This window comes from Pollicipes pollicipes, unplaced genomic scaffold, assembly GCF_011947565.3.
Source record: "Pollicipes pollicipes isolate AB1234 unplaced genomic scaffold, Ppol_2.1 Scaffold_7242;HRSCAF=8673_pilon_pilon_pilon, whole genome shotgun sequence".
Classification (NCBI taxonomy): Eukaryota; Metazoa; Arthropoda; class Thecostraca; order Pollicipedomorpha; family Pollicipedidae; genus Pollicipes; species Pollicipes pollicipes.
Genome location: NW_023597041.1, coordinates 1,703 through 27,701, shown reverse-complemented (window position 1 = coordinate 27,701; position 25,999 = coordinate 1,703). Strand labels below are relative to the sequence as shown.

Here is a 25,999-nt window from a genome sequence, read left to right as displayed (position 1 = left end):
GCAAGCGGCGCCGCCACTCTGGCTCGAGCGGCGGCGAGGGCCCGGCCACGCCAGCCGCCGCCGAGCCGGTCGCCTCGCCTGCCTCGGCCGTCGCCTCGCCGGCGGCAGCGCCCGCGGACGCGCCGCCGCCGCCGCCACCGCCACCGCCTCCGCCGCCGCCGGCGCCGCTGCCGGCCCCGCTGCCGGCGCCGCTGCCGCCGGTGCAGCCGTCACCTGCCGCCGGGCCGCCCGCGCCGACGTCGCTTGCGCAGGAGATAGTGCCGGTGCCGCCGACCGCGGCCGGATACGGACAGAGTGGCGTGGTGAAAGTGGAGAAGATAGACATTGCGGATGACGACGAGGGCCTGGCGGCGCTCGGTCAGGTGGTCGACTACGAGGGTAGCTACGACTCTGACCAGTCACTGGGCGCCATCCCCATCTCGGACCCCGGCCAAGGTCAGTCTCGGAGCGGGGCCGCGGTATGGCTGGACGCAAGCTTGTCACCAATTGCTGCTCATTTGTTACGCTCATATCTGGAGTGATGTTTAGAAATGGCGTGAATTTCAGGGCATAATCACTGGAGTAAGGGTAACATTTTAGGGCTTTTGAGTTGCTGTAAAGGACATGCATGTTTTAGGGCTGAGAAGCTGCAGCTGGCCTCCTGCCTTTCCTCAACTACGGAATATCATTCGGAGCACATACGGAATGAATATGAATATGCTGCTGGAGCGTTGGGAAAGCAGCAGGGAGCTGGACGGCAGGGTCTAATCCAGATACGTACGAATACAGACAAGCGTGCGTCGCACTTTGGAAAACTGAACGCTCCGGCTTACGACCTGCTCCGCGATTCCTTAGAATTGCGTCGATTCACGCTTTCGCTGTTTCAAACCGGTGCTGCCGACACAACAGTCAGTCTGCTGCATTGGATGCGGTCGGACAGACCCGTGGTGCAGCCGAACCGAGCTGTGACGAGCGTCGGGGTGGTTGTTGCAGGTGGGGCGATGTTCGCGGCAGGCACGTCGGAGGGCAGCGCCGGCACAGGTAGGTCTCCGTCCGCTCGCACCGGGAGAACACTGTCTGCTGTCGGGCTCGTTGCCAGCCAGGGGATGAGCCACGCAAACTCGAACGAAGCGATTGCAAGAGGCAGGCATACTCCGGGCTTTATTTGGGAGCGCTGGGAACGTCCCGATTCGCGTTGGTGCTGGCCAAGGGATCATAGATGTCGGCGCGCCCCAAAACATGGTATTGATACTGTGGTCCGCGGCGGCTTTTCGTTCATGTCGTCAAGGCAGTGCTACACAGAATTGATATTCCAGGCTTTGGCTGATCATAGGTCACAGTCATAGGTGGGAATGCTGGCTGGGTCATCCCCATATTTCACGTGCACCACAATGCCAGCGAAGAAAAGCTTTGCTGTGGGGTAAAGGCCTTTACGGGTAGCATACATTGCCCAATCCACTTCATACCCATCATTTCGTGTCCATACCCTTTCTATACTCATGCCTAATCTGTTGTGGTCGCACGTCGTTGTTGTGCTCGCATTTTCCTTTCGCATTTTCCGGCTCTGGTTATGAATTATGGAGAAGCTTCAGTAAAGTTTGACCCCGAACGTACGGTTTTGCGTTCATGATTGATGAAGCTAATTAGGCCAAAAAAGCACGAACGTCATCATTTTTCAAGTATATTTCGAAGCATCTACCCAGCTTTAGTAAACGTTCCACCCATGGCAGTACCTATGCCATTGATGGTCACCAAATCAGAGCCCAGCCCAGCCTGCTACCCATTCTATACCATATGGGCGCCCGGGGTTTACCCAACCCGCGTAGTCCTTTACTGTGGGACCTTCGATTCGCTTCATTTCGAGTAACATGAGACCTAAGGATATATGATGCGTACTTTCCACGACTCCCGTAGATTAAAGGGAATTGGACTACTGAAAGGTAATATTGTGGAAAGGTAATATTGTGGAAAAGGTAATATTGTGGAAAGGTGTGGCCTCATATATATTTGTCGCTGCCAACCGTTCTGAGTTGAACATCTGGTCAGTCTATCAGAAAATTGGCCCGGAAAAGCCGAAGGAAGAATACTTTCACCCTGTAGATGGTTAGGGTAAAAGTGCGATAATCAACGTTACGTTGTATTTAGTTTCCTTTCAACTCACAAAACTAGCTAACCTAAAACAGTTCTATCTAAACGTTATGGAAACTTCGTAAAAGATCGATCGTAAAAGACGTTGGTGGCGGGAGGTTGACAGATGTTCAGTAAGCTGCACTATGCTGCCGGAATGGATGTGATTCGTGGAGATTACATGGAATTGCGCCAGGCTGTATGTCTGCCTCCTTTGCTTTCCTTCTCAGTATCGATGTCCCACCTCAATGTGGACCGCTCTTATCGCCTTGCCGTGACGTTGATCACACAAGAAATTTAACGAATGAATAAAAAATCCTGAAAATTGCAACATTGAGGCCATTTTTGTGTCTGTCACCTGGTTTCCACTTTAATTATCCTGTTCGTTGACTGGCTCAGAACATGTCAAGAAATAGCTCAGTTCAGCTCGTGGATTTTCAAATGTAGTATTCTGCTGCGCCCTGCCCATAGGGTTTAGTCGGGTGGGGCTGACTTGCCGGAGGAATGTTGCTCAGATTGAGTTCGTGTGGGGCGGTGACTCAGCAGACAGTGTTCTCCCGTCATTCCATGTGTGGTTGTGGGGTGTGTGTACGCTTGTTTTTGTCGCTGCAACGCTCCCGACAGTTAACAACGTAACGGTAACGTTGCCTGGTAACGTAACGGTACACGATCGCGGCCAGACGTCGATAACGTAACTGGCGGGCCGTTCAGTGTCAGCGCGCTTCGTGGCGTTTCCGGCAGTGGCACAACGCGCGGCGCCGGCACCGATCTGCGTCGTGCTCTAGCTGCAGCCCTACGACTGTGGCTTGTGGAAATTTCGCGCTGCGCTGTGGGCAGTTTTGCGGTCGGCATTTTGAATGGTTTTGTATGATATTGCTCCATCGAGCGGTATTGTTAGAGCAGCCAGAGTACAGACGGTAGAATTGCACGAGACCCACGATGCGTCTGACACTGGATGCCTCGCGTTCGTCTCTGTTTGACTTTGTGGCCAGCTTTTGCTTTGTACAGTGCTACCGTGTGTCTTGAAACAAAACATGTGAAATTAAAACCGCAATTAACCCACTCTCACAAAACGGTAGGCAAAATTTAAATGCGGTGCATTGCAGTCAGCCAGTCCATCCCCTCCCGGCTAGGTTAAGATAGGGCAGCGTTAGGAGCGATAGAGCCCGTTAGGAACAGGCTAGGTGAGGCAGGCAGGGCCGGTTAGGACGCGCGTTTGGGCCGCTCGGCGTGGTGGGAGAGGGGAGATAGGCACCGCGCCGGCCGCGATGTGGCGCCCGCGCGTGCGCGGGTCGCGCCGCCACCGCCGCGGGCGGCGCCGCCACCGCCGCGGGCCGTGCCGCCACCGCCGCGGAGCCGAGCGTCGCCCGGCACTGCCAGACCGGCCCCTGCCCGCAGCCGCACAGGTGAGTCCAGCTGTCTTCTTTGTCACGGCGCCGTCCGCCGCAGGCCGCACTTCGCCATGCCCGGTTGGCGGGCGTGAAGAGCAGCCGGCTCGTGCTGGCCAGGCCCTGTGCGGGCTGCTGTCTCCTCTGGTGTCGTCATGCCGGGGGCCGCCTGCCGGCCGGTGTTGGAGAGTGCTGCAGGCGTGTTGTGGTTAGCGACATGCGTTAGGTAGGAACTACTGAGGCACTGGCCAGCCGCTGACAGCACATGATCATTGGCTGGTCCGGTAATGTAATATGTTTTGCTTTTGAAATCCTCTCGCGGTATGAATGCGTTGCTTATCTCTCAGTATAAATCAGTCAAACGATTGCTACATGTGGCGTTCGGTGTTAAAACCCACTTAAGATCTTCAGGGGATGGATACAGATATGGGGTTCCAGTAAAAGTTATCCAGTGAGGTATCCAGTGAGGTATCCAGTAAAAGTTACATGAAAAATGCAGCTGTCACAAATGTGTTCATTCCCCCATTAGATTGTACCGGGGTTAAGAGGGCGCGTTTTTGCAAATCATGGACCTGATAAAAAACTGGGCGATCTTTTTTATCGCAGGCACTAGTTTTACGTCTCCATTTAATCTCCACAACTTCAGGCAATTGACTCTTCCGTAGGTTATGTTGCTGCCTGACAGGGGCGGGCTAACGCCTTTGCCCATGTCACTTTATGTCCCATTGGGTTTGTCATCATGAGGCCATCCAGGTAAACTATAATACCCTCAGCATATAAATCGGGTTTTAAGCTACACATTGCCAGGGTGAAAGCCATTCGTTGGGAAACGTTATAACGGGGCCCACGTACTGGTATAAGGAAGGCGGGAGAATCATGATTTGTCGGCATTGAGGGGTCCCGAAAACCCTGCAGCTTCTATGTGCCAGGAGGCACTGGTTAAAGAATGCAGCTCTTGAATGTCACTCGTGGCCATGAGGTCGGCTAGCAGCGTCGAACCTTTCAAAACGCGTCGCAGTTTCTACCGGACAGCGCCTTACATCATTCTGAGCTCAAAATCCAGTCCATGTCGATCCGAGAATGAAAATTGTGCGTTTTTGGGTGCGAGCAAAGGTGACATAGGTGTTTCCTAAGCATAGGAAACTGGGAATAACCAAGGCGACCCCCTTTCTAAGGGAGATGAACGTAGCTTGTCGTTCATTTACCGGTCTGTTTCGTGATGCAGTTAGGAGGCATATTTCAACGTATTCGTCCCCAGCTTACCTTAGCTGACGCTCATCTGTCAATGGTAACTCGCTATAAAGCACTAGTAACTTGGGTTAACCCATTTGAACGTGGTGGATACCAAACGAGCACACAAAACAAACAACACCTCTCCAATTACCGTCAATAATTTCCATAAGGCATGTTAAGTCCGATGTAGCAGAGTACTATGTTATACCGGTAGTACTACAGAGTATTACCGGTATAACAGAGCACTTAAGACCAGTCCAGGCTCCGTCTAACTGCTTACGCACCAGACATCGACAATATGTAAAAAAACATTATCCATACCGTATAGTTAATGATCGCAGTTGACGGTGAATACGGACATGCTACTTACACCTTATGGTCGGTCATCAAGACCGAAGTTCCTGGTGGTGCTAGGTGGGGTCATCGCATTCGCATGTCGGTGTTTTCAGTTCCCCATTCGATTGCAGTTGATGTCTTCTGTTGGAACTGATGTAATTATGGTATTCGCAAATTTGTAATTTCAGTGTTGTGTTTGATGCAGTTAGTGTCACTGGCTGAAACCGAGGTCACATCTTTGCGATGCGAACATACCGGCGAATGGAGGCGAAACATGGCGTGACATCGGTTTTGAACTTGTTTCGGCTGTGTCTGCAACGTGACAAACGGAACAGGTGCTTTGCGAACAGTGACTGGTACGTAAGCCTTGGTTAGTTGCGCAAGTTTATTGTTACTGGTGATGCCGGATACCTCCTTACATGGAATGCACCTTAACGCTTTATCACTTCAGAGGTATGGGCGCCTTTGCTGCGATGTTCCCCGCTCGCATACTGAGCGTCTTTTGTTCCCTGTAATAGTAGTGACCGAACCCCGTTCAGCGTATATAAATATGGCGTTTGGATTGTCTTCTAGAAAAGGAGGTTTCAGTTTTGAGATTGCGTAGTCATGCTGCTCGTTACCAATATTTATGTGAATGCATCGAAACTAGAGCTGAGGGTTAGATTCACAGAATTCAAACATTGGAGTCTTGTAATCCTATAGTCTTAAAATGACGTTCCAAGCAAACTGAGATAAAATTCTGAAAGCTGCACCAGTATGGAATCCCAAACATACCATGGACAAACGATATATGTCCTTGCCAATGCCTCAGCTGGTTACGACCGCCTGCATCGCAACCCACCCACCCATGGCGGGGTGGGCTCTAGTCCAATCCGCCCACGCGTGGCGGGGTGGGTGCGAGTCTCTTTAGGCACTGTCTACTTGTCGTTAGCAGGTATGGCCCGCGGCCGGTGGCAGCAGCTGCACTAGTCACTTATTGAATGTTAAGGGCGCGCCAACTGTATCGGTTATTTGCGCCCATTGCTGTCTGTTTTGCCAAGCTGCTCTGGAGGTCAGCTGGCGGCAGAGGGCAGGACGGAGCGAACCGAGCACTGATCTACGTTAAATCTCCGCCGCGAAACTGTGCCGTTGACCTGTGATTGAACGATGGAATGTCGGGGGTGAGGCCTCGCACAACAAACTGCTCAGCGTAAGGTCTTATCCCAGAAAGTCATTCATTCGTTGTTTTGAAATGACAGCTTCAAATGGATCTTTCCAACGTCGTTCAGAGTGCCCTTCAGATCGCCGGCATCTCCAGCCGTAGGATCCGCCCAAGGGGTTGCGAAAATGACGGGAGCTCTCGCCGTCGAACATTTGTGATGACATTTGCTGTACTTCAACAAATCTGCGTCCGAGGGTGAAAAGCTGTTGTGAACAGTTTTGTTTGGTGTTAATTCGGGCATCCTGTATTTTCCAGTGATATGCTGCACCCGTGGTGCTCGTGCACGTGCGCTGTTGGGAGCAGCGTGTTTTGCGTGGCGGCGGTGACAGATTTCTGGTTTCTGTGCCGGACCCGCGTCTGTATATTTGAGAACGTAAATTGCGCCATAGGTCCTCCCGCATGGTCGCAGGGTATTGTCGCTTGGTGTGTAGAGACGTTTTACTCAAACTGCCGCATACATTTCTGTGGGGTATTGATATCCGCTGCACGCATTTCGCTTCTTAATAGCAAGCCGAGCCCCAAAATACGCTGCTGAAATGGAGTTGATATACAACTATATGAAATACGGCGGCCAATACCGTACCAAACGAGTCTCATCGTGTAAGCCTACATAGATAAATGCGTGCCGAATCCCGGTTACAGGACTTGTGAGCAGAAGCGGAATTAAGATGTTCGCGATATTGGCGGATGTTGAAGCATTCGTTGAACGTTGATGCCCTATTTGACCGAAAGTGATCATGTGCAGCTTGCCGTATTCTGAGGATTTCGGGGATTGTTTATGTTGTAAATATGTCTACATGAAACAAACACACTCAGGCGATCTGCACACAGTTTGTGTTTGGATGCTTTGGTGCAGCTTTTGGGGCTGCGGCATACGACTCAGATGCCGTCTCGGCGTTGGGCATTATGGCACCGCGTCATTGCGCTGTGCCATTCGTTCTGCCACTTATAGATAAGACGCGCGGAAGAATTGAGTTACGCTAAATGCGCGGACTTTGTGGCACGTTTCCACGATTCATTTGATGCATTCCTTCCAGGCCTTTGCCGTTTACGCTATGTAAAGTTCCTCAAGTTGTGAGTTATAACATGGTGTATGCGAGGCTTGCGCGCTTTGGCGACTGCCTTTTCAATGACGGCAATGGTTGAATATTTCTTCGTGGAAAAGCTACTTTTTCGTGGTGTATTTTTCCGCTTGTTAGAAATAAGTAGGATGGTAGAACTTGTGAAAGCAGCTCCAATGCTCACTATGACTGTCACAACAACCCTATCCTTGTTTTGCAGGCAAATAAGTAAAATTTACCTTCTTACCGTTGGAAACAGGTCCGTTGGGTGTGCTCTGGGGTGTCCCGCCTGCACGAAGGCCGTAGGCGGCGACACGTACTGTCAGTGAATGCGCTGTTCTGATCACCGCGCGCCTGGATGGAGTAGTGAAGGGTTGGACCCGAATGCGGGGATGAACGTCATCGTATGTGCATGCGCACGCGTACCGAAATCGCGAGGATTGTAATATGGGGGAGGGGGGGGGGGGGCAAAGGTTTCTAATAGTGCTTGCAACTTTTCTCTAGCAAAGAAATTTAGCAAGCAAGATAAGAGATGCAAAAATAGCAAGTTGCCTACGAATTGGTCGATGAAAATGTATGGCTTTGCAGCCTTTCTACAGGTGGTTTACTTAGTGCTCGGTACGTCGGGACAGATTCGCAACTAGTGTTGGCAATGATGTTAGCTATGAATGGATACTTCGAACAAAAAGCAGCCGTTTTTTCCAAATTCGCCTCATTTTTGTTTGTGTAGCATGTTCTTTGGAGGTGCAGTTTAAACATAAACTTGTAAATTTGTATTCAAGTAATACCGTACTGTTTTCGGGGTCCATCAAATGAGACCTGTTGCTGTTAAGCCGCAGGTTTCCTCCGCTTGGTCCTCCCGCACAAGTTCTGTACATGAACGGTGATGCCCTGTGCGCGCTATGGCATCTGCGCCTGGACCCATAACCGACGTCACGGCCTGATACATGTCCTCCCCCAGCCGTATGGTGCCCTATCAAGCTCTGTTGCAAGGCAGTAGCTGCGTGCGGTGTAACTTTGGTGTCGTTTCCAGCAGTTGTAGGGCGGTGGTCACGGGCCTTTGAGACGTGGCCACGAGTATTTGGAACGGGTCTCGGAACAACTAGGTTGTTTGCATCCATGCCGCCTGCCAGCGCACCCTGGCCTTCCATTTTTGGCCATGCGATCTGTGCTTACAAACTTTTATCGCGTGACCTTACATTCATGCGCATTTTTAAGCCACGCACCACCAATGCCGATGGCCTGGCGAATGGGAATCCCAAACTGGCTTTGCTGCAAGTGTTACGGTGTGTTTGGAGATGGCTGGGTTGCTAGACTTGTTCCTACGATACTCCCTACGTCGATTAGCCACAGGCCCCCGTTTTCGCTTTTGCCACGCATTGACCAGCCACGACAACGAAGTATTTCACCGCTCGTAAAGTCCTTGTGCGAGTAACAGCCTTGTGCGAAAATTTCACTGCCGGGCACGTTCGGTTCTGTTTGCTCGTCGGGCCAGAAATGCGGCACATGAGCAGATGCACGCTGCAATTTTGTCTTGGCGAAGGTTTTAGCGAAAGGGGAGCAGTTGTGCGCTGCATTAAGTTACTCGTTAAACTCGTTAAAGTTGCTGGCTGCCGTGCGGCGCCAGCCGGTGCCGTGTTCGCGCCTCTAACGCCGTGCACGCTGTGCCCAGCCGGCGACCCGGAGGGCGGTGCGCGCCGGCCGCGCTGCCACATGTGCGGCAAGTGCTACGGCAGCCGAGAGGCGCTCAACAACCACATGACGCTGCATAAGGGCCTCACCAACTGCTGGATCTGCGGCAAGTGCTTTGCCACCACCAGCGCGCGCAACAAGCACGTGCGGGTGGTGCACGGAATCGGACATCTGGCCAAGTGAACGTTCTGTGAAAATGACAAAGTGGTCCCATTGTGCGTGAAAATAAACTGGCTAAATAATCCGGGTGATCGACGTGAACAAATGGTCCGAAGTGCAAGCAGGATGTTTCGGAGTTCGCCCATTTCTTTGGTCATCACAGCCAGTATTTGCTCAGGAACATGGCGACATTGCAGGTCAGTATTGTCACTTCTAGGACGGTTGGGCTCCCTTATCCTTTCATGTTATCAGAAGTCTTGATAATGCGGCCTCAATGCCGCGCAAAGCTGTATAAACCGTTCAGGTTTATTGCCCAAACAGATTAAAAGGAGTGTCCCTCCTTTGAGCATATTTAAAAAGCCTACTCAAGTGAAACCATGGGACCAGTAACGTCTCGCAGACTAGGCAGTGCCAGTGCAACGCCGTCTAGTCATATATATATATATATATATATATATATATATATATATATATATATATATATATATATAAAATCAGTTTTGATTATTTTCGTGTCCAAATTACGCTGTCAACGTTTGTAACAGCACTGCGTTTCTTCAGCGCAGTCACGATCGCCGCCATGACCATCGTCGTGGCACCTCCACTATTTCGGATACAAGAACGTTTGTGGTTGGCCCGGTGGGCGGCAAGGACCTGTTACCGAGAAGCGCGTTGGTTGAAATTTGAACCTTTACGTCACTATGACCTATGTGATACTCCCATTCCTGAAGCTAAAGTGCGCCTCGTCAAAGAGTGACTGGCGATTGACTGAAGGGACAAATCAGAGCCATAGCACGATGTTTCGTCGAATTCGCTGGATAATAGCTTTATGTTGGCACATTTTTTGCCAGAATAGTGTTTCAAGCTTTCGTAGCATTAATGACACAAATATTTTGGGAAATATGTGTGTTGCAAACATTGCACAACACACACGTTGGAAAATTAATGCACATGAAATGTATATTATTTTTTTCATAGTTGTGAGCAGGGAGTTTAATGCAATTTCTCCCGTAGGAGCGGCTACTCCAAATCGAGCTGTTAAACCATCCAGGATTCGAGACATTTGAAAATACCGATCAAAAAGTGCACGTCTGATCTGACAATGAGTGAGAAGTACAAAAAGCTCCGTTTAGTTGAGCGGGCTACATACATGCAAGCTACATGCTCCGTTTAGTTGAGCGGGGTGCGGGTTTCGTGGACGACGCGAATCGGAGCGCGGTGCCGGGCTGCGCTTGGTACTCTAGTGTTGACTGAAGTGGCCATCGCGACCACCTCGCTTCACGCGGGGTAGCGCCACTTGTGCCTGGCGTCATTTTAAGGCAGGCTTTGAGCCTTTCAGAAGAACGTTAAGTACGGCGTCGCCGGCGGATGGCCGTATTTTTGTATTTGTGGGCTTTGTGTTACCCAGGATTATATATTTGTCTGCTAGCAAGGCATCAGGGAAGTGAAAAGTATGAACTCGCACATGGCACACGGCAATGCACACGGTAATGCAGACACACACACACACACACACACACACATACACACACACACACACACACACGCACGCACGCACGCACGCACCTACGCACGCACGCACGCACGCACGCAGCAGGTATATATATATATATATATATATATATATATATACACATGTTTGTATAGTTTTTAATGTCAGGAACACAGTACGAAAATCAGCCTTTGCGAGGTGTATGACGCTTCGACCGTACGCGTGTCAGGCCTGCCACTCATGGAAGGCGTGGATGGGACCGCATGGCGACCGTCCGTTGGTGAAGCGCGACTGGCAGCTGTCGTTGGCCCAGCGGCAGGTCTGTGCACGGCCACCGGCGGAGGGAGCGGCGTCGCGCCCCACACCTGCCAGTTCTGCGGCAAGAGGTACGGCAGCCGCGACGCGCTCGGCCACCACATGGGTCTGCACAGTGGGCGGACCTCCTGCCACCTCTGCGGCAAGTTCTTCAGCACGTGTGGCGTGCGCAATCGACACATGAAATGCGTCCATGGAGTCCAGGTGTGACTCCGGCGCGAGCGGTGCACGGCCGGTTGGACGTGTCATGGGCTGCGGCCGCTCTAATGCAGTGGACGTTTTCCACGCGCCGTTGAAGTCGTTTCTGAAAGAACGGTGTGGCGTGATGGTTCTGTGGTGATTGGGCCGTGCGATAGTATGGCTAGTTGTTTTTCTGGGATACGAAAATACTCGAATGGAGAACTTGTCCAGTGTACTGACCTATCTAGTTGAAGCAAAGTAAAATTGCGTGATCTTCATCGGTTACGTTGTCTTTTCCGAAAAGTGTACATTTCTTCCTTTCTGCACTTCCCTTTCCGAAATAATACATGCAGTGTATGTGAGTGTTGTTGGTGCCGTTCATTGGAAAAGGCTTGAGTCAGAATACATCTCAGTGATGCTATGAGGACTTCGCGATAACCGCTGAGTGTTACCAAGTCAACAAAGATAATTCGCAACATGCCTGAGCGAGGGCCTCAGCAAGTGCCTGCTTCTGCGGTTGTTTATCAGGTCATTAATGCGTCAGTGTCGTCAGAAATTCGCCCAATACTAGGCGCTTGAAATCATGTTTTTTTTCGATATCATAGCTGGCGCAAAATGACCCTAGAAGTCGACGCGCCCTAAAACCCCAATCATCGATATCATAGCTCGGCATTGGTATGTGGTCATGTAGTTGTTAGTGCTGGGTGTCAGGAAAATCAGAAGTTCAGGATTCGGTTCTTGTTGTGCCCGCCCTTTCTGGCAGTCTGAGAGGCAGGCGATGCAATATAGACTTGGCAGAGGAGTGCGTCGTGCAGCGCCAATATACACACCATACGCGTTACACAAATATTGCATATTTTGGGACTGGTCGTGCTGGTCGATTTTTTCAAATCTCCAGGCTTTCTTGCAACATAACATTTTTTTTGCGATATCAACTGCATTAATGGCCGTTGTTTCAACTGCTGCTGCACTGTGTCAACTGCAGATGCGCGGCCGTTGTTTCGTAATGTAAAATACCTCGGGTTTGCCTTATTTGTTTGTTCAGCAAGTTCTTACGCTTATATTGCAGCTTGCCCTCATCCCCTGGTTTTGCCAATTACTATATTACTGTGAATATCTATGTTGTCGTGAGATCTGTTAACCGCATGTATTGAACTGCTGATATTGTTTGCGTGGCGCTATATTTTCTTTGCTTAAACCTGGGCTTCTGTTCCTTATATAGGTGCTACGCACGGCTCTCAGCATCGAAGCGCGCCGGAGCAGGTACTCGGACACCTGTGTGTGTGTGGGTGGGTGGGTGTGACGGGGGGGGGGGGGGGGTAACAAGCACGGAAATACGATGCGGAACGAATGGATGACGACTCCTGGGCGCAGGGTCTGGTATTTAGCAGTTTATTGGACCAACACATTTTCATGGTTTGTTAGTCATATTCTATGAACGTTTGACCATGAGATATTCTGTACAGGCATTTCATAGGTGGAGCAAGACTATGCAAACATTCAGGGAGGGCATGGACCGCACGTACATGCAAGGCGTCAGGCTTGCCGAAGCGTTTCATCCGTTCAGATCATTTTTCAGAAAACGTCGCATGAACTCTTCCAAATTGTCGACGTCGTCACCCTTTGGCCTCACGCTGCCGCGATAATTTCAGTCTCGCCACCCACATCATGCCGAGGTATTTTTATGGATTGATTGCCGGGCCGAGGAAAAACCGCGGCATTTCCTCGAAGGTGTTGTGTTACGAAACAAGCTGCCGATTGTGTAATTTACCGCCAACAGCGGCGCTGGTCTGACTGCACGCTTGGTGACGATAGTTTGTAGTCTGAACGCCATGCACCTCATCCCTTTAGCCTGCGCACCGTTGGCCATATTTGCATGCATGATGCCGTGCGCTGATCGCAGCCTGTGCGGTTAGATAACGCCGCGGGACGTGGACTGCGCTGTGCCCAATGCGGCCGCGGATACGCCAGCCACAAAGCGCTCTCCAACCACATGGCCGTGCACAGGGGCAAGACGTGGTGCGTTCTCTGCGGTCTTGTGTTCTCGTCGACCAGCAATAGGACCCGACACATGCAGCGCAGGCATCCGCAGTGTTAGCGCCCGACCAGGTTTGTGAATGGCCCTCTCATGCCCAGATGACTTGTGTTTATTGCACGGGGTTCGTTGCATGACGTATGTAGCTGGCGTTTCCCGCGAGACGAACGCAACCAGGGTTCATGACTTGCTGACCTGCGTTCTGCCCATGCACGTTACATGTTTACGGTGTGGGACATCAAACATTGGCTACTGTTTGATATCGCTGAAGGGTACGTGGTCCGCAAGATGCATGGCGTCTCTATGGCGTGGATACATTTAGTATCCATACAGTGTGTACAGCTCAACCGTTTTCGGTAATTATATCAACTCTCCCCATTGCAGATAGCTGCATGACGAAAGCAAAAAAACAAAAGCAAAAACAGAAGAAAAAACGTGACGCCGTTGGATGGATACATCTACATGAATGTATTCATGTTATCCACGTCATTTTCAACCGGCAAACTCATGCAATATTTCAACGTCTTTTTCAGAGGAAGGTGACTCCAGACTGCAGTGCAAGATATGCTTCAAGCGATTTCGATCTCAATCCTCCTGGTACCAGCACCGTCGGACACATGAAGGCGTCACCAACTGTCCAGTGTGCGGCCGCTTTCTCAGCCGGGTGTTCGATGTGCGGCGCCACATGCTATTGATACATCATATTCCCAAGGATCAGATCGATTCGCTCCTGTCGGGCTGTTGATTGGGAGGAGTGTCTGGCAAAGCGTGCCATGCTCGTCGTGCTGTGAGCTTCATTGTGAATTGTACGTATATTTTTGATGTTTTTGAATGGAAAGGGACATAAATAAACGTCGTGCAGCTCCTTGCTTTGCTCTGATACAAGGCAGTTTGGGGAGCCTTGGGTTTTGAACCGCAGTTCATGGGGTAGGCTGCCAGTATGCTACGATTGTCTTGATTCCACGTCTGAGTACACCTGCGTTCGTAGTCCGGTGAGTTTGAAATATTTTTCATTCTGATCTGAGCATGCCTGGTGGCTCCGGATAGTGCTGCCACCAATCACAGCCGAGGCATGCAGCTGCTGCCACCAATCACAGCGGCGGCTACTGCGGCCACCAATCGCAGCCGAGGCATGCAGCTGCTGCGGTCACTAGTGCCGCTCATGTAGTGACTATCGAGCTGGGCAGTGCTGAGAGCTCAAGACCAAGTTCCTCAGGTCCAGTGCACTGCAGACCGCCTGAGGGTTTAAGACCAAGATGTCTCAGGTCCAGTGCACTGCAGACCGCGCTTGCCACGCCAGATTAGTGTGTAACGTTTGAATAAAACCATAACCACGCACACATATTGTAACGTTCAGTTTGATTTGCGTAGAACTCGTCATTTGTGAACAGTGACAATGATGTTACTGATTCCATGCGTCTTTGAATTAAAAACGAATCAAACCGCTTTTTCGTCCGTCCGCGGTTGTGTCAAAATCCGGAAAAAACCACGGGCTTTCGTAGCATGTCGCTAGTAGATTCCTCTTGTAAAGGTAGGAAGCTTCGGTATACGTTATCTCCAGTTCAAATCCATTGAACCTAAGTTTTACTCACGCGCAAAATACTTGCCCACTCTCCCGTCAGACTCCAACACCACATACTACTGATGGTCAAAAACGAACCTGCTGATGCCTAGACGCAGTTTTGGCAATCACGAAGGTGGTATTGAATCTATTCACTTTAGGCGTGGCTGCACAACTTCGCTGAAATGTTATGGCAGGGGCTCTGCGTTTTCCGGCAGTGACGGGCAGATGCATTCACATAGCTATCCGTTTCCAACTCGAATACCGCATTACACGAAACAACCAGCTATGACCACCAATACCGCCTATATATGGCCACGCTCCGGCCATTTCTGCCCATTGACTGGCCCACTCCTCGTCTTTTAGGCGCGGAGTTCGCATGCTCGATATGTCACAGAAGTTTCCAATCGAAATCGTCGTGGTACGCGCACCGCGGCACGCACGCGGGCCAGACGACGTGCCCCGTGTGCGGCAAGTTCCTCAGTCGTCTGGCCGACGTGCGCCGCCACATGAACCTGCAGCACAACCTGGCCAGGGACGCCGTCAGTGCGATGCTGGCCCGGCGCACCTGACGCAACTGTGAGTCGGGCCACGGCCGCCGCCGCCGCCGCCGCCGCCGCCGCCGTCGCCGGGGCGGGGCGTCGCACGCGGCGCGGCTCGAGCAGGGCCAGTGTGCGTCCAGGTCTGGTGGCTCCGGCCAGGAGGTCGCGTTGGGTGTCAGGTTTCCTGCGCTGCAGGCTTTGTTGGGATGAGCAGGAGCCGGGGCATCGGCGCACTATCACGGTGGAAGAGGCAGCCTGCCGATGAGGTTTACGGCTGCGAGTCGCGGCATCTACTATCGCGGCAGCTGCCGCGTACCTTTATGCTCTTATTGCTTGGGTCTGGCTTTGCGTATTGCGTGATCTGTCTGCGCCCGAGTGCGGAACTGCTAAAATGGGGACACGCCTAATATTCAGTTAGTGGTATTGAACCTCGTCGACAAACACTATGTCCCGACGATGTGCTATACGCCCAACTGGACATGCTTGCGGAACCAGTCCCTTCCCAGAAAGCATACGTCTCGAAGTTTAAGTTTAGGGGGCAGTTAAGAGCAGGTGTCAACGGTGTATGATGCCGTGGGTGATGTCTCCTGCCCCGGGCCGTTCGCCTCCCGCCGGACGGGCCCCAGGCGCCGCCTGTGACCTGCACGTCCTCCCGACAGCGCCCGACTTCCGTTGCGGCCGGTGCGCGGCCGCGTTCCGCAGCTACGAGTCGCTGCTGCACCACCACAAGACGCACGAAGGCCTGACGCGGTGCCCGCTGTGCGACACGTGCCTCAACCGGGTATCGGACCTGCGCCGCCACATGGGCCGCGTGCACAAGCTGGAGCGGCCTCAGGTGGCCGCCATGCTGGGGCGGCGCGGCGACTGGCAGGCCGCCGCGCCGCCGATCTGATGACAGCCAGGGCCCGCCGCCTGTGCCACTTCTGCGGGCTCCTCCTGCCAGACGTTGGTGATACGTCGGCGGACGTGTATTTGATTTTGGTTGCTAGGGCTGTGGGGTGCCATGGGGCTCGCAGAAGATCCTCTTATATTTTAACCACTTCGGTCATTAGTCGCACGGATTGTGTTTGACATGTGGTGGTGTTGTCGCGCCTGGAGAAGAAATTGTGCCTGGATCCTGGCTTCATTGGAGCGCTCGGAGTTTTACTCTTCATTATTAGCGTTTGGAATGTGCCACATGTCAGACATGCTTTGGACTCATGATATTGTGCGACGTCCGATCCTATTGTCAGTTCATTTGGACTTCACGTCTTAAGCTAGTATGATTTTAAGGACCGTGGACTTGACGTGGTACACGTTTTATCGTGTACTCCGCGCACTTACGTGCTTCTGATGTTATCTCAAAGAAGTGTAGACGAGAGACATTCACAGAATGGTTGCCGCTGCATATCAAGCAATGTCGCGTTGCTTCACGTCCAGTCTCGGTTTGGCCCTGATTGGTCGATCGGTTGAGCGTCTGCCAATCGACCGCCGGTGTTTGTCCTTCATAGATATATTATGATCTGGCTCGTGCAAAAAGTATATATTTGTGAAGGTGGATGGTTGTGACGAAGAGAGCTTGGATTGTTCGAAGGCCGTGGCATGTAGTGCATTCTGCAATTATTGGGAGCGGCCATCCCCATGACAGTTTTGAGGAATACTGAAAATAAAATGGATTTGTTGTTGCTGGATTTTGCATTAATGCAGCGATGCATCAAAGTGTGGCTCCTTTTTCTTTAACAGATAACACCTTTTCACACCCTCCGCAGTTCATGTAAAAAAGGCGTGCACCCCAAAGCCTGACAAGCTTGGCGTTCTAACTTGGCACTGATGTCATGAATGCGCGCCTGTACAAAATCGTTTTATGTTATCTGCCACAGACGCGTGTTCTGGGCTTGTCAGGCCCGGGACGGCGCAGAGATGTGAACAGCTCGGGAGGGTGGGTGGCGCTGTGTCCACGCGCTGTTCCGCGACTTCCCTGCTCACGTCATGCACACCCCTTTGTGGGGCGCCAGGGGTTACGGCCATGGTCTTGGACGTGATTTAAATCCGACACCATCCGCGCAGAAGTCCAAATAGGCACCAACGGACGGCTACTGTGACTGTTCCGAAAGAAGCGCGATCCGTGAAACGTCCTCTGTGATCCCCGGCTGGGCTGCTTATTTTTGCATTGCTTGCCCGTAGTCTCAGTGTAGTGCATGCTTCATGGACATTATGATTTTGGCCGATTCATGGGTGTATGGACTGAGTGCAAAATGCAGAAACGATAGACGGTGGGATTGGTTGTCATTTGCTGACAATGATGCTATGGATGCTATGGATGCTATGGATGTTTGACGTCACAAAAAACTATAAAGAGATACACGCAAATCATGCTACCAATGTGCATTGTTCATCTAAGTCGGTTGCACCTCCTGAAGATCATTTGCCTTTTTTGTGCTTAAAATGAACAGGACATTGTTGGCCCAAAAGACAGCTTTTCAACACCAACAACTCATAAGCAACTCAGATATTGGCCTACTCACCTATACCTCCCGTCGTGGTGCTGAAGCCTCAAATACCTACAATTAAAACACCACTGCCTTGAATTCATTCCCGTAGGATCCGTGTTTACGTCCCTGCTTCTACAGAGTTTACAGTAGGACTAACTGCAGAATTATTGCAGGAGAAAGTGCAAGCTCCTGCCAAGGAGTTGTTGAATTTATTTATATGTGTCGAAACTGTCTACTTGCTTAAAAAAAGCCTTTCGTTCGTGCTGTGTGTGTGGGGGGGGGGGGTACTCAACCCCTCGAATGTTTTTTTTGCAACCGCATTTCTATGCAACTTTCAGAGCCAAGGAATAGTACGATAGCGATGCGCTCCACAGCGCTCTACGCTTGTGCGCGTGGCTCAAAATGCTTTTGGCCACCCCCTCAGCATGAGCACGTCACCGTTTTGAGGACTGAAATGCACCACACGACTGGCTGCTTCGACGGCATGACGCCGCTGGTGGCCGCGAGGAACGGGCCCTGGATGCACTGAGTACACTGAGCTCACCAGACGGCTCTGGCAGACGAGCGGCACAACAGCCGGCCGGCCGCCCGCCTGCCCCCGCTCACTAGGCCGCTGTTGTCTTGCAGGTGTGCCGTGGCCGGCGGCCGGCGGCCCAGCCCTGTGCCGCGTGTGCCAGCGCCCGGCGCCGGCCGGCCGCCGCTGCTTCCGTTTCTGCGGCGCCTCGCTCAAGCCGCGCCGCACGCTCGACATGCTGCAGCAGTACACGGAGCGCGCCACGCAGGCTCTCGAGACGGGCAGCATCTACCGACAGGTGTTCTGGAATTGGTGACGCGGCCGCTGCCGCTGGTGACACGTCGGTGCTGGTGGTGCGGCTGGTGGAGCTGGTGGCGATCGAATGGTGTTACCACCAGCGAGTGCCAGTCGCGGAACAGCCGGACGGCGGCATGGGAGGCTCTGCATTGCTCGTGAAGTGTGTGTTTTTATGTGCGAGCAACGTGTGGTTTACTAATACAACCGTCAGCGACTCGTTCAATATGTTGATTTTTTTTTCGATGGCTCGCAGACGCATGACGAAAGACAAATGATGATGCCTCCATTTTTATAGCAGAAGCCGAGCGAGGTGCTGCCGGCGTTTATACCCCGGTATAGTCGTTAGTTTGGTGGTTATTTACCTTCGCTCAGAAATATGTTGAGGTGAAGTAAAAATTTTGGGCGGTGCCGGAGGTGAGCCTGAGAAAATTTGTTGCCCTGAAATGCGGAAGGGAGGCGAATGGGTCCCGTTGCTCTCCCACCAGCAGGCATCGCCATGTTATGATGGAAAAGGCACTCCGCCCTGAACCAGTGTCCTTTTAAGTAGTTCAGGCATGCCAGCATTTTTGAGAGCGCGTCGGAATTAACAACGTCGATTTTCATGAAATGCCTTGGCAGGACGGTCATTCTTTGTGATACCGTTTCAAAAGTAATGGAGGTCAATTTCTGTCAGCTAGCTGGTACAATCAGTACGGGCTGCTCGTGAGGGAATGTTGTGCATTTTGCCTTCGTGGGCACTGGTGAAATTGGACTCAAACAACAAGCAAATACTTGCATCTGCACCACTGGTACAAGCGTTAATCACTTGGTAACTTTGTTCCAGAATTACAGGCCATCGAGCGTGGGAGCGAACTGGCTTGGCAGTGCTGATCAGTGCCAGCAAGAAATTGTGCGTAAATCTGCCCTTTGCGGCCCACAAAAGAAAGTGCACACTGGAGAAAACCACGTGCCAAGTATGCCAAAACGTGTTCTCCGACTAAAACGAACCTGAAAATACATGGGGAAACCATTCATCGCGCTGTTAGCCGCCCTTAGTTGTTTCCATCGGGTCGGTGCGGGACGCGGATCAGTCAGGTGCTGCTCTAAGACATCTGACGGCAAAGCCTTCACCTGTGTCGCTCAGCTGCAACTCGGTGTTGGTGATGCATTCGCGTGTTTGTCAGTGCTTCCCTGTGTGAAAGAGGCTGATGTGTGAGGCCGTGAAAAGCCGCGGGTGCAATGCTGCTGGTGCAATGCGAATGTGTACATTCTGTGTTCTGTCAACCCCCGTGCAGCTGTGCCATCGACGAATACAGTCTTACGCTGATTTGGGTGTGTTGCTGTTGGCATAGACGTGGAACTGGGAGGTAAATGACGGTCGATCGCCGAAGCGGCGGTGTGCGGACAGTGCTCGGTGGTGAGCGCGGACGTGCGTTACACTCGCAGCGCCGTCTATCGTTGCATGGTCTTGCGCCGAACGCTGGCTAACCCGCCGTGTTACATAGCGTGCTGTTCGGGGCCAGCGAGACGCCCGATATGCGGTTTTTGAAACCTTTTTTCGAAATCCGTTCGGAGGTGGGTACGACTACTGCGTGAGATATAACGGAGTGTGGCAAAATTCCTGGATATAACACAACCACGTTGAAACCAGCACGCCCGGTATCACCCAGCCTGCTCCACAGACCAGGCTCTCGGAATAAAGCGTGACGTCATGATGTCTGCGCCATAGTTATGCCAGCAATATCACATCCAGAATACGTTGTGCATTACGCAATGTGTTCTGTCGGGCAATGGCGGACATTTCGTTCCCACCCCGTCCGCATTTTCATGGGTATAACGCGGACAACGAAGTGCCGGGATGCGACATGGGACTGCTGTAACATCAGACGAGGGACGGCAGATAGAAGCAGCGTCCTGTTGCCCCTCGCCTGTCAAAGTGGTCCGCCGCGTATGGCTGCTTCAGCCCAAGAAGCGCAGTAGACGCTAATGATGACGGAGTGGGGAGCAGTTCGACGTTGTGCAACATCCGACTCACGCAAACGGTGATAAATGTTTTCCATTGCACGGAGACGCGTTTTCTTTTAGCGAGAGGGTTGAGGTGGTCTTGAAGGGTGTGGCACACGCGAGGGGTGGTCCTTTCAACGAACGCTCCGCGTGGTTGTGATTGGTGCCAGTGGAGGCGGTCGGCCAGGTCAAAACTTTGTTTTTTATTATCAAATTCGTGAACTGTATCAGTCCATATCAGCAGGGGAGGCATTGAGCTCCTGGTTTTGGCGTTGAGTGCGGAGTACTTATGCGGACAATAAATGACGTGCATTATGCCTGAAGAGATTGGTTGAAGATGTGTTCTAGCAAATACTGATTCAATTATCAAAATTGAAAATCGGTTTTCGCTACATGGCCTAGAATGGCCTAGGCCTAGATGACGTCATTTAACCAGTACCTCTTGATATATTGGAGGTCGATTATTGCCATGATATGAAGCCATAACTCACGAAGTGACCATGTCAGGCCACAAATGCATTGCCTTGGTACACGACTTTACTGAGAATCCTCGATGCCGGAGTGGACTTAGCATGTTTGAAGCTGATCTTATTTTGGCAATGGAATGCACCACAAGTATTTAAAGGGTTGACCCTATAGGGACCTAAGCCATGGAACAAAGTTGCGGCCTACGACGCCTCGTTCCGCAAGTCGCAAATTTTTCAGCCACAAGTCACGACGGGTGATAACTGTATTTTTACGATGCCGGGCGGGAAGCAATAACAATAACACCTTTGACGCTGGAACCAGCATTTTTAATCAGCACATACTGCATAAATGTAGGAAGTAAAGGGGGTCATACCTCGTGTGACGAGAACCCCCGCCAGGCCGCTCTGTCACCTGCGCCAGTAATTTCCGTGTCTTTGCAGATAAACATCGCCCTTGGTTCTCCATGAAATTGAAAGAAGCTGGCAGCTACCGGTGCACACAGTGCGACCGCTCCTACACCCACTCGTCCGGGCTGGTTAACCACATGGAGATGCACCGCGCGGCGAGACTAAGTGTGATTTCTGTTCCCGGGTCTATGCCACGAAGGGTTCGCTGAAAAACCACATCGAAATGGTTCATTTCAAGAATGGACAACCTCGACAGTCGTCCGACTAAGCGAGTGGGGGTGTAGTAAACTCAGCACAGGCGCCAAAATGCTGTTTTTTTGGGGGGGGGGCGAGTGGGTGAGGGCTGAGTGGTGTGGGCGTGGGGAGAGAGGGAGTGGCGCCACGTCGCCGTGGGCATTTACATGCTGGCGGATCTTGCCAGTCCTGGCGCCACCAAACGCGCTATAGATGACTTCGTAGGAAGGACCGCGTAAACATGTTCATGGTGAAGCGGCTCGCGTGCATGTTACCCTGGAGGACGCTGGTGTGATCAGTGTAATCTTAGGGGCTTGTTTTGTGCGACATTTAGAGTTACCATTTGCCCGAGCCCTGCTGTGACCTTACACATTTACCTGCACTCCTCAAGTCAGCCCACTACCGGTGAACGTAGCAATGTTGAAGGGGGAGATATTACAAAACGCGTGTATTTGTGATTTGTCTAAGTGATTATTAGTAGTAAGATGTGCAGTTGTCATTCATGCGAGACCGTTGACTGGCGCACACATGAATTGAAACGTGATTAACGTGTATAAAGCTTATTAGCTCGGAAAGCTTGTCCAGTTTTATTTGCGGCGTTTACGTCGGCGAGTGTGTTGCATGGCGTTCATTTGTTATGGGTACGTTTACCACCGGCGTGGATGCACAGGTGGGTCGTGTTAATCAATTGACATTTATGTGAGCGCGAGCCACGCACGGCGCAGGTGTTGTGGCGCAGGGGCTGAGGCCCCTGTTTGTGTGGAAACAATCATTGGCCGCAGCTTGCTAAGCGGATCAGCTTCGTCCGGGTCATCCACATCAATATACCGGCGCACGGCATCTGCCCAGTTTTTCCGTCATCATCCCTATGTGGTACGGCAACCAGCAACTGCTATTCCTGTTGGGTCAGCGATGTGCTGTTCACTCCTGACGACACGAACGCACCGCACCCCGACAAAGTGTCGTGTTGACATGTGAAGTGTCATTTGGTTCGAAGACTCCCAGGAGAATGGCGGGTAGCATCACGTGCAGTTTTCGGGGTGTGGCCCCCTGAAAAGAATGCATAGCTATATGCGTAGGCAGTTGCTTCATGTTCCCGGATCCAGGTGATCCCTTTTGTCAGCGGCTGGCTTTTACGGTGCAGCATTTTGCTAACTTTGACTGATTTGGTCCATGTGGAAGACTTTGATGAATATCATGTGCAATCATAGCGAAATTGGTTAAAAGGTGCCTTGACTCGTGGGGAGTATTTTTGCCGGTCTGCCTGTTTGGAACACATTTTCTTTTCACTCTAGAATATTTGCCTTTGCCAAAAACTTTTAGTGGGTTCAACCATTTGAGTTGGAAATATCTTGATTTAAGCCATAGACCTGTATTTGGTGAGCCAAGTCCTTTGCTATGGAAGATGACGGCATAAGTCCTTACACAGACACGGTTTTCATGTGGTAACTTATAACTCCGACATTGAACTTCCTTGTTTCGTCAGGACAGCCTCTATGACCCAGAATCCTCTTTTTCAGGGCGGCAGTATGTGTCAAACGAACTGGAGGAGAGACCAGCCCAGTTCAAGTGCGGATTGTGCAGTTTGACATACACTCGTGCTAGTGGTTTGAAGGAGCACTTGGCTATGCAGCGCGCGCGAAACGAGGTGTCCGCACTGTGCGGCCATCTACTCGACCAAAAATAGCTTGAAACGACACGTTTTGTTTTCTCATTCGAAGCGATAGTTCTCGGCGGACTGCGTCGCTAGTTTCGTGTTTCGCGTCAGGATTGACTGCATATTTTCTCGTTCTACCTTTGTGTGAGAGGGCGCTGACAAAAACGATGCAGAAACGGTATGCATGTACACCACGTTGCCAGGACGGTGTCGTGGCAGCTTTCCTTGTGCATTTCTTACATTTGCAATACACGAACAACTTGGTCCACTTATGGCTCTCTTCCTTGTGATAATTGCGCTTCAATTTGCGACACTGCACTCTGTCTTTGCTACAGTAAAATACTTGTTGATTTCGAACATCCGTAGCAGTCGTTCTGGTGAGTCAGCATATTCGTACCTTCCACTGTGTTTTCTGTCCACGATATTTTTGAACGTTTCGCGCCAGGAATCGGGACAAGCAAATGGATGACTGTTGTGCAGCACATCGCACTGTCATGGTTGTCGTGAGTTGAATACGGAAGGCCGTCGTTATCTCGTAGCCCATGTGACGCGGTGCGACATATGGCACATCTCATGGCAGATTTCGGTGCCGGCCAACGTACCCTTCGGTTGGGTTTATATCTACGCCTATGCATACGTGGGAAGGGATCACCCGTCAACACCAACAAGGCTGCTGCAAGGGACTTCGCCCGTGGTCGCGATGTGGTACCTGTATCGCCAGACGACGATATCGTAGCAACATTCCTTTCATTCCGCGCGGAAACGACAATTTTTTTTGCGAATTGCTTCTGAGAGTGCGGCAGCAGCTCGAATGGATTTCGAGAACGGTGAGCGCGAAGTGTGAGCTAAGCACCTCCGGCCGGCCGACACTCGTTTCAGGAGCTGACCTTGCAACGGCCTATCACAGCTTAGAAGTCAGCGACCACGTGGTCTCTTAGACAAAGGTGTTGCACCTTCGCCAACGGAAGCGGTAGTAGAACGGTAAGAAAGAAAGGGGGGGGAATGGCGCCCCTCTATTCCACTCCGGCTTTCTTGAGTGGTTAGCGCATGGGACACCCACGTGGGGACCCCGGCATTGAATCCCAGTTGCGCCTACCTGAGCGCTGTCGTCAATGCAGTCGCTAGTGCTCCGCAAGAGGAGTGTGGCGACGTGCGTCACGTTCGCTTTTTGATAACAAAGCAAAAAGGAGGTCATTGGAAAGCCATAGATGTGGTATACTTACGTCGCCGGGTTGGCCGGAGCCACAGTCAGCCAGTTTCCAAGCGATGTGTTTTGTGATTAGCGTGCAGACGCTACGTAAAGGAACGTCGTGCTTGTTGACTTTTATAACTGCTATTTTTAACGCACCGACAGTTTAAGCTGGATTGGTTGTTAAAGATGTGGGACTTAACTATCTGGTCTTGCATCTATTTGGTCTTGTATCTTGAAACATAAAGGCCATCATCTTCGCCACACTCTGTTGTGAACTTGGAGTCAGTTGGGCTCGACATGATGGCGGTGTCGAAACGCCCGAAAGCTCCAATAACCAGCCAAAACCGCAGCCAGTGAAGTTTTTCCAAGCGGAAATCGAACCCAGGCCTCTGGATCTCGTCTTGGCGTGCAGGCCCCCCCCCCCCCCCCTGCCCTTGCGCACATCAGCACCCGACCAGCCACCACCTGGTGCTGCGCTGGCGCCTGGATGAAACGTCGCGGCCTGCAGACACGCCGGCGAGCGCCGCCCGGCGCGTCGACGACTGACCCACGGCGTGCCCCTTTTCAGGTGGCGCCGCCGCGGCGAGGGTCGGGTGCGCGCTGCCGGGTTCCGCTAGCCCCGGAGCGGTCTGTCCCGTTTGCGGCAAGGCCTTCCGCTGGCCGCAGGGCATGTGGAACCACATGGAGCTGCACCGGGGGCTCACGGCCTGCGCCGTTTGTCAAAAGAGTTTTTCCACGCGACATAACCTGCGCCTGCATATCAAGCGAATGCACCGCCCGGCTGATACGTAGTGCCGGCTGAAATAGGTACTCGTCGGATGGATGTTGGCAGTTGGTAGGACCAGGGAGAGGCGCAAATAAGCCTGAATTGCGTCTTGCCCTCTTTTTCAAATTTCTCGTTCTCGTTTGTTTTTTTGTAATAACGCCTGCAGCCAGGCAAACATGTGCTGATTACAGCATCGTTTGCTTGTGGACAAGCGGAGCGGCCGGGTGAGAAATTATGGTGAAGATGTATTAATGCTGTGGTAACGTGATTTAATTGCGATTAAAAGGGGTTACACTGTCGCTGTGACTTCTGCGACTGGCAACGTCTTTGTGCGGCACGCGTTTAACTGTGCTCTCTATTGTATATTTTGTGTCACGGAGTGCACAAAAAGCAGAGCGTTTTGAAATGTTTCCGACACAGTTTTAGCGCACACGTGTGCTTTTTAGTCTACTTCAATAACTTATTTGCTATGCCGTTACGCCTCAAGTTCTCAGCACACATCTGCATAAAAATGTTGCAAAGCCTTTTGAAACAGTTTTTCTTTTGCAAAATCATCACGTTAACGACTGGGATGTGCTCACTAGAAGCGCGTTTCGCCTATTTGACACCGATCGCGGACGGCGCGTCTTGTACCCATTCCACTTGCAGCGTTCAACAGGCGGACCGGCGGGCAGCGGTGGCGGTGCTCGTTCACCGGCTGTCCTGTTTC

General features: G+C 51.7%; 1 protein-coding gene across 1 annotated transcript; it reads left to right on the top strand.

The window, feature by feature from the left end:
* The first annotated feature begins 209 nt into the window (after positions 1–209).
* LOC119110854 (zinc finger protein 768) lies at positions 210–17,551 on the top strand. Its single transcript, XM_037234729.1, has 3 exons — positions 210–435; positions 973–1,020; positions 15,961–17,551. Exons 2-3 carry the CDS (start codon positions 981–983, stop codon positions 16,191–16,193), a joined length of 273 nt encoding a protein of 90 aa, XP_037090624.1. The 5' UTR covers positions 210–435; positions 973–980; the 3' UTR covers positions 16,194–17,551.
* Positions 17,552–25,999: the final 8,448 nt, after the last annotated feature.

Coding starts and splice junctions, on each gene's coding strand:
- LOC119110854 (XM_037234729.1), top strand. CDS start 981: ATGTTCGCGGCAGGCACGTCGGAGGGCAGCGCCGGCACAG. Junction 1,021..15,960: donor GGAGGGCAGCGCCGGCACAG/GTAGGTCTCCGT, acceptor TCCTCCCGACAG/CGCCCGACTTCCGTTGCGGC.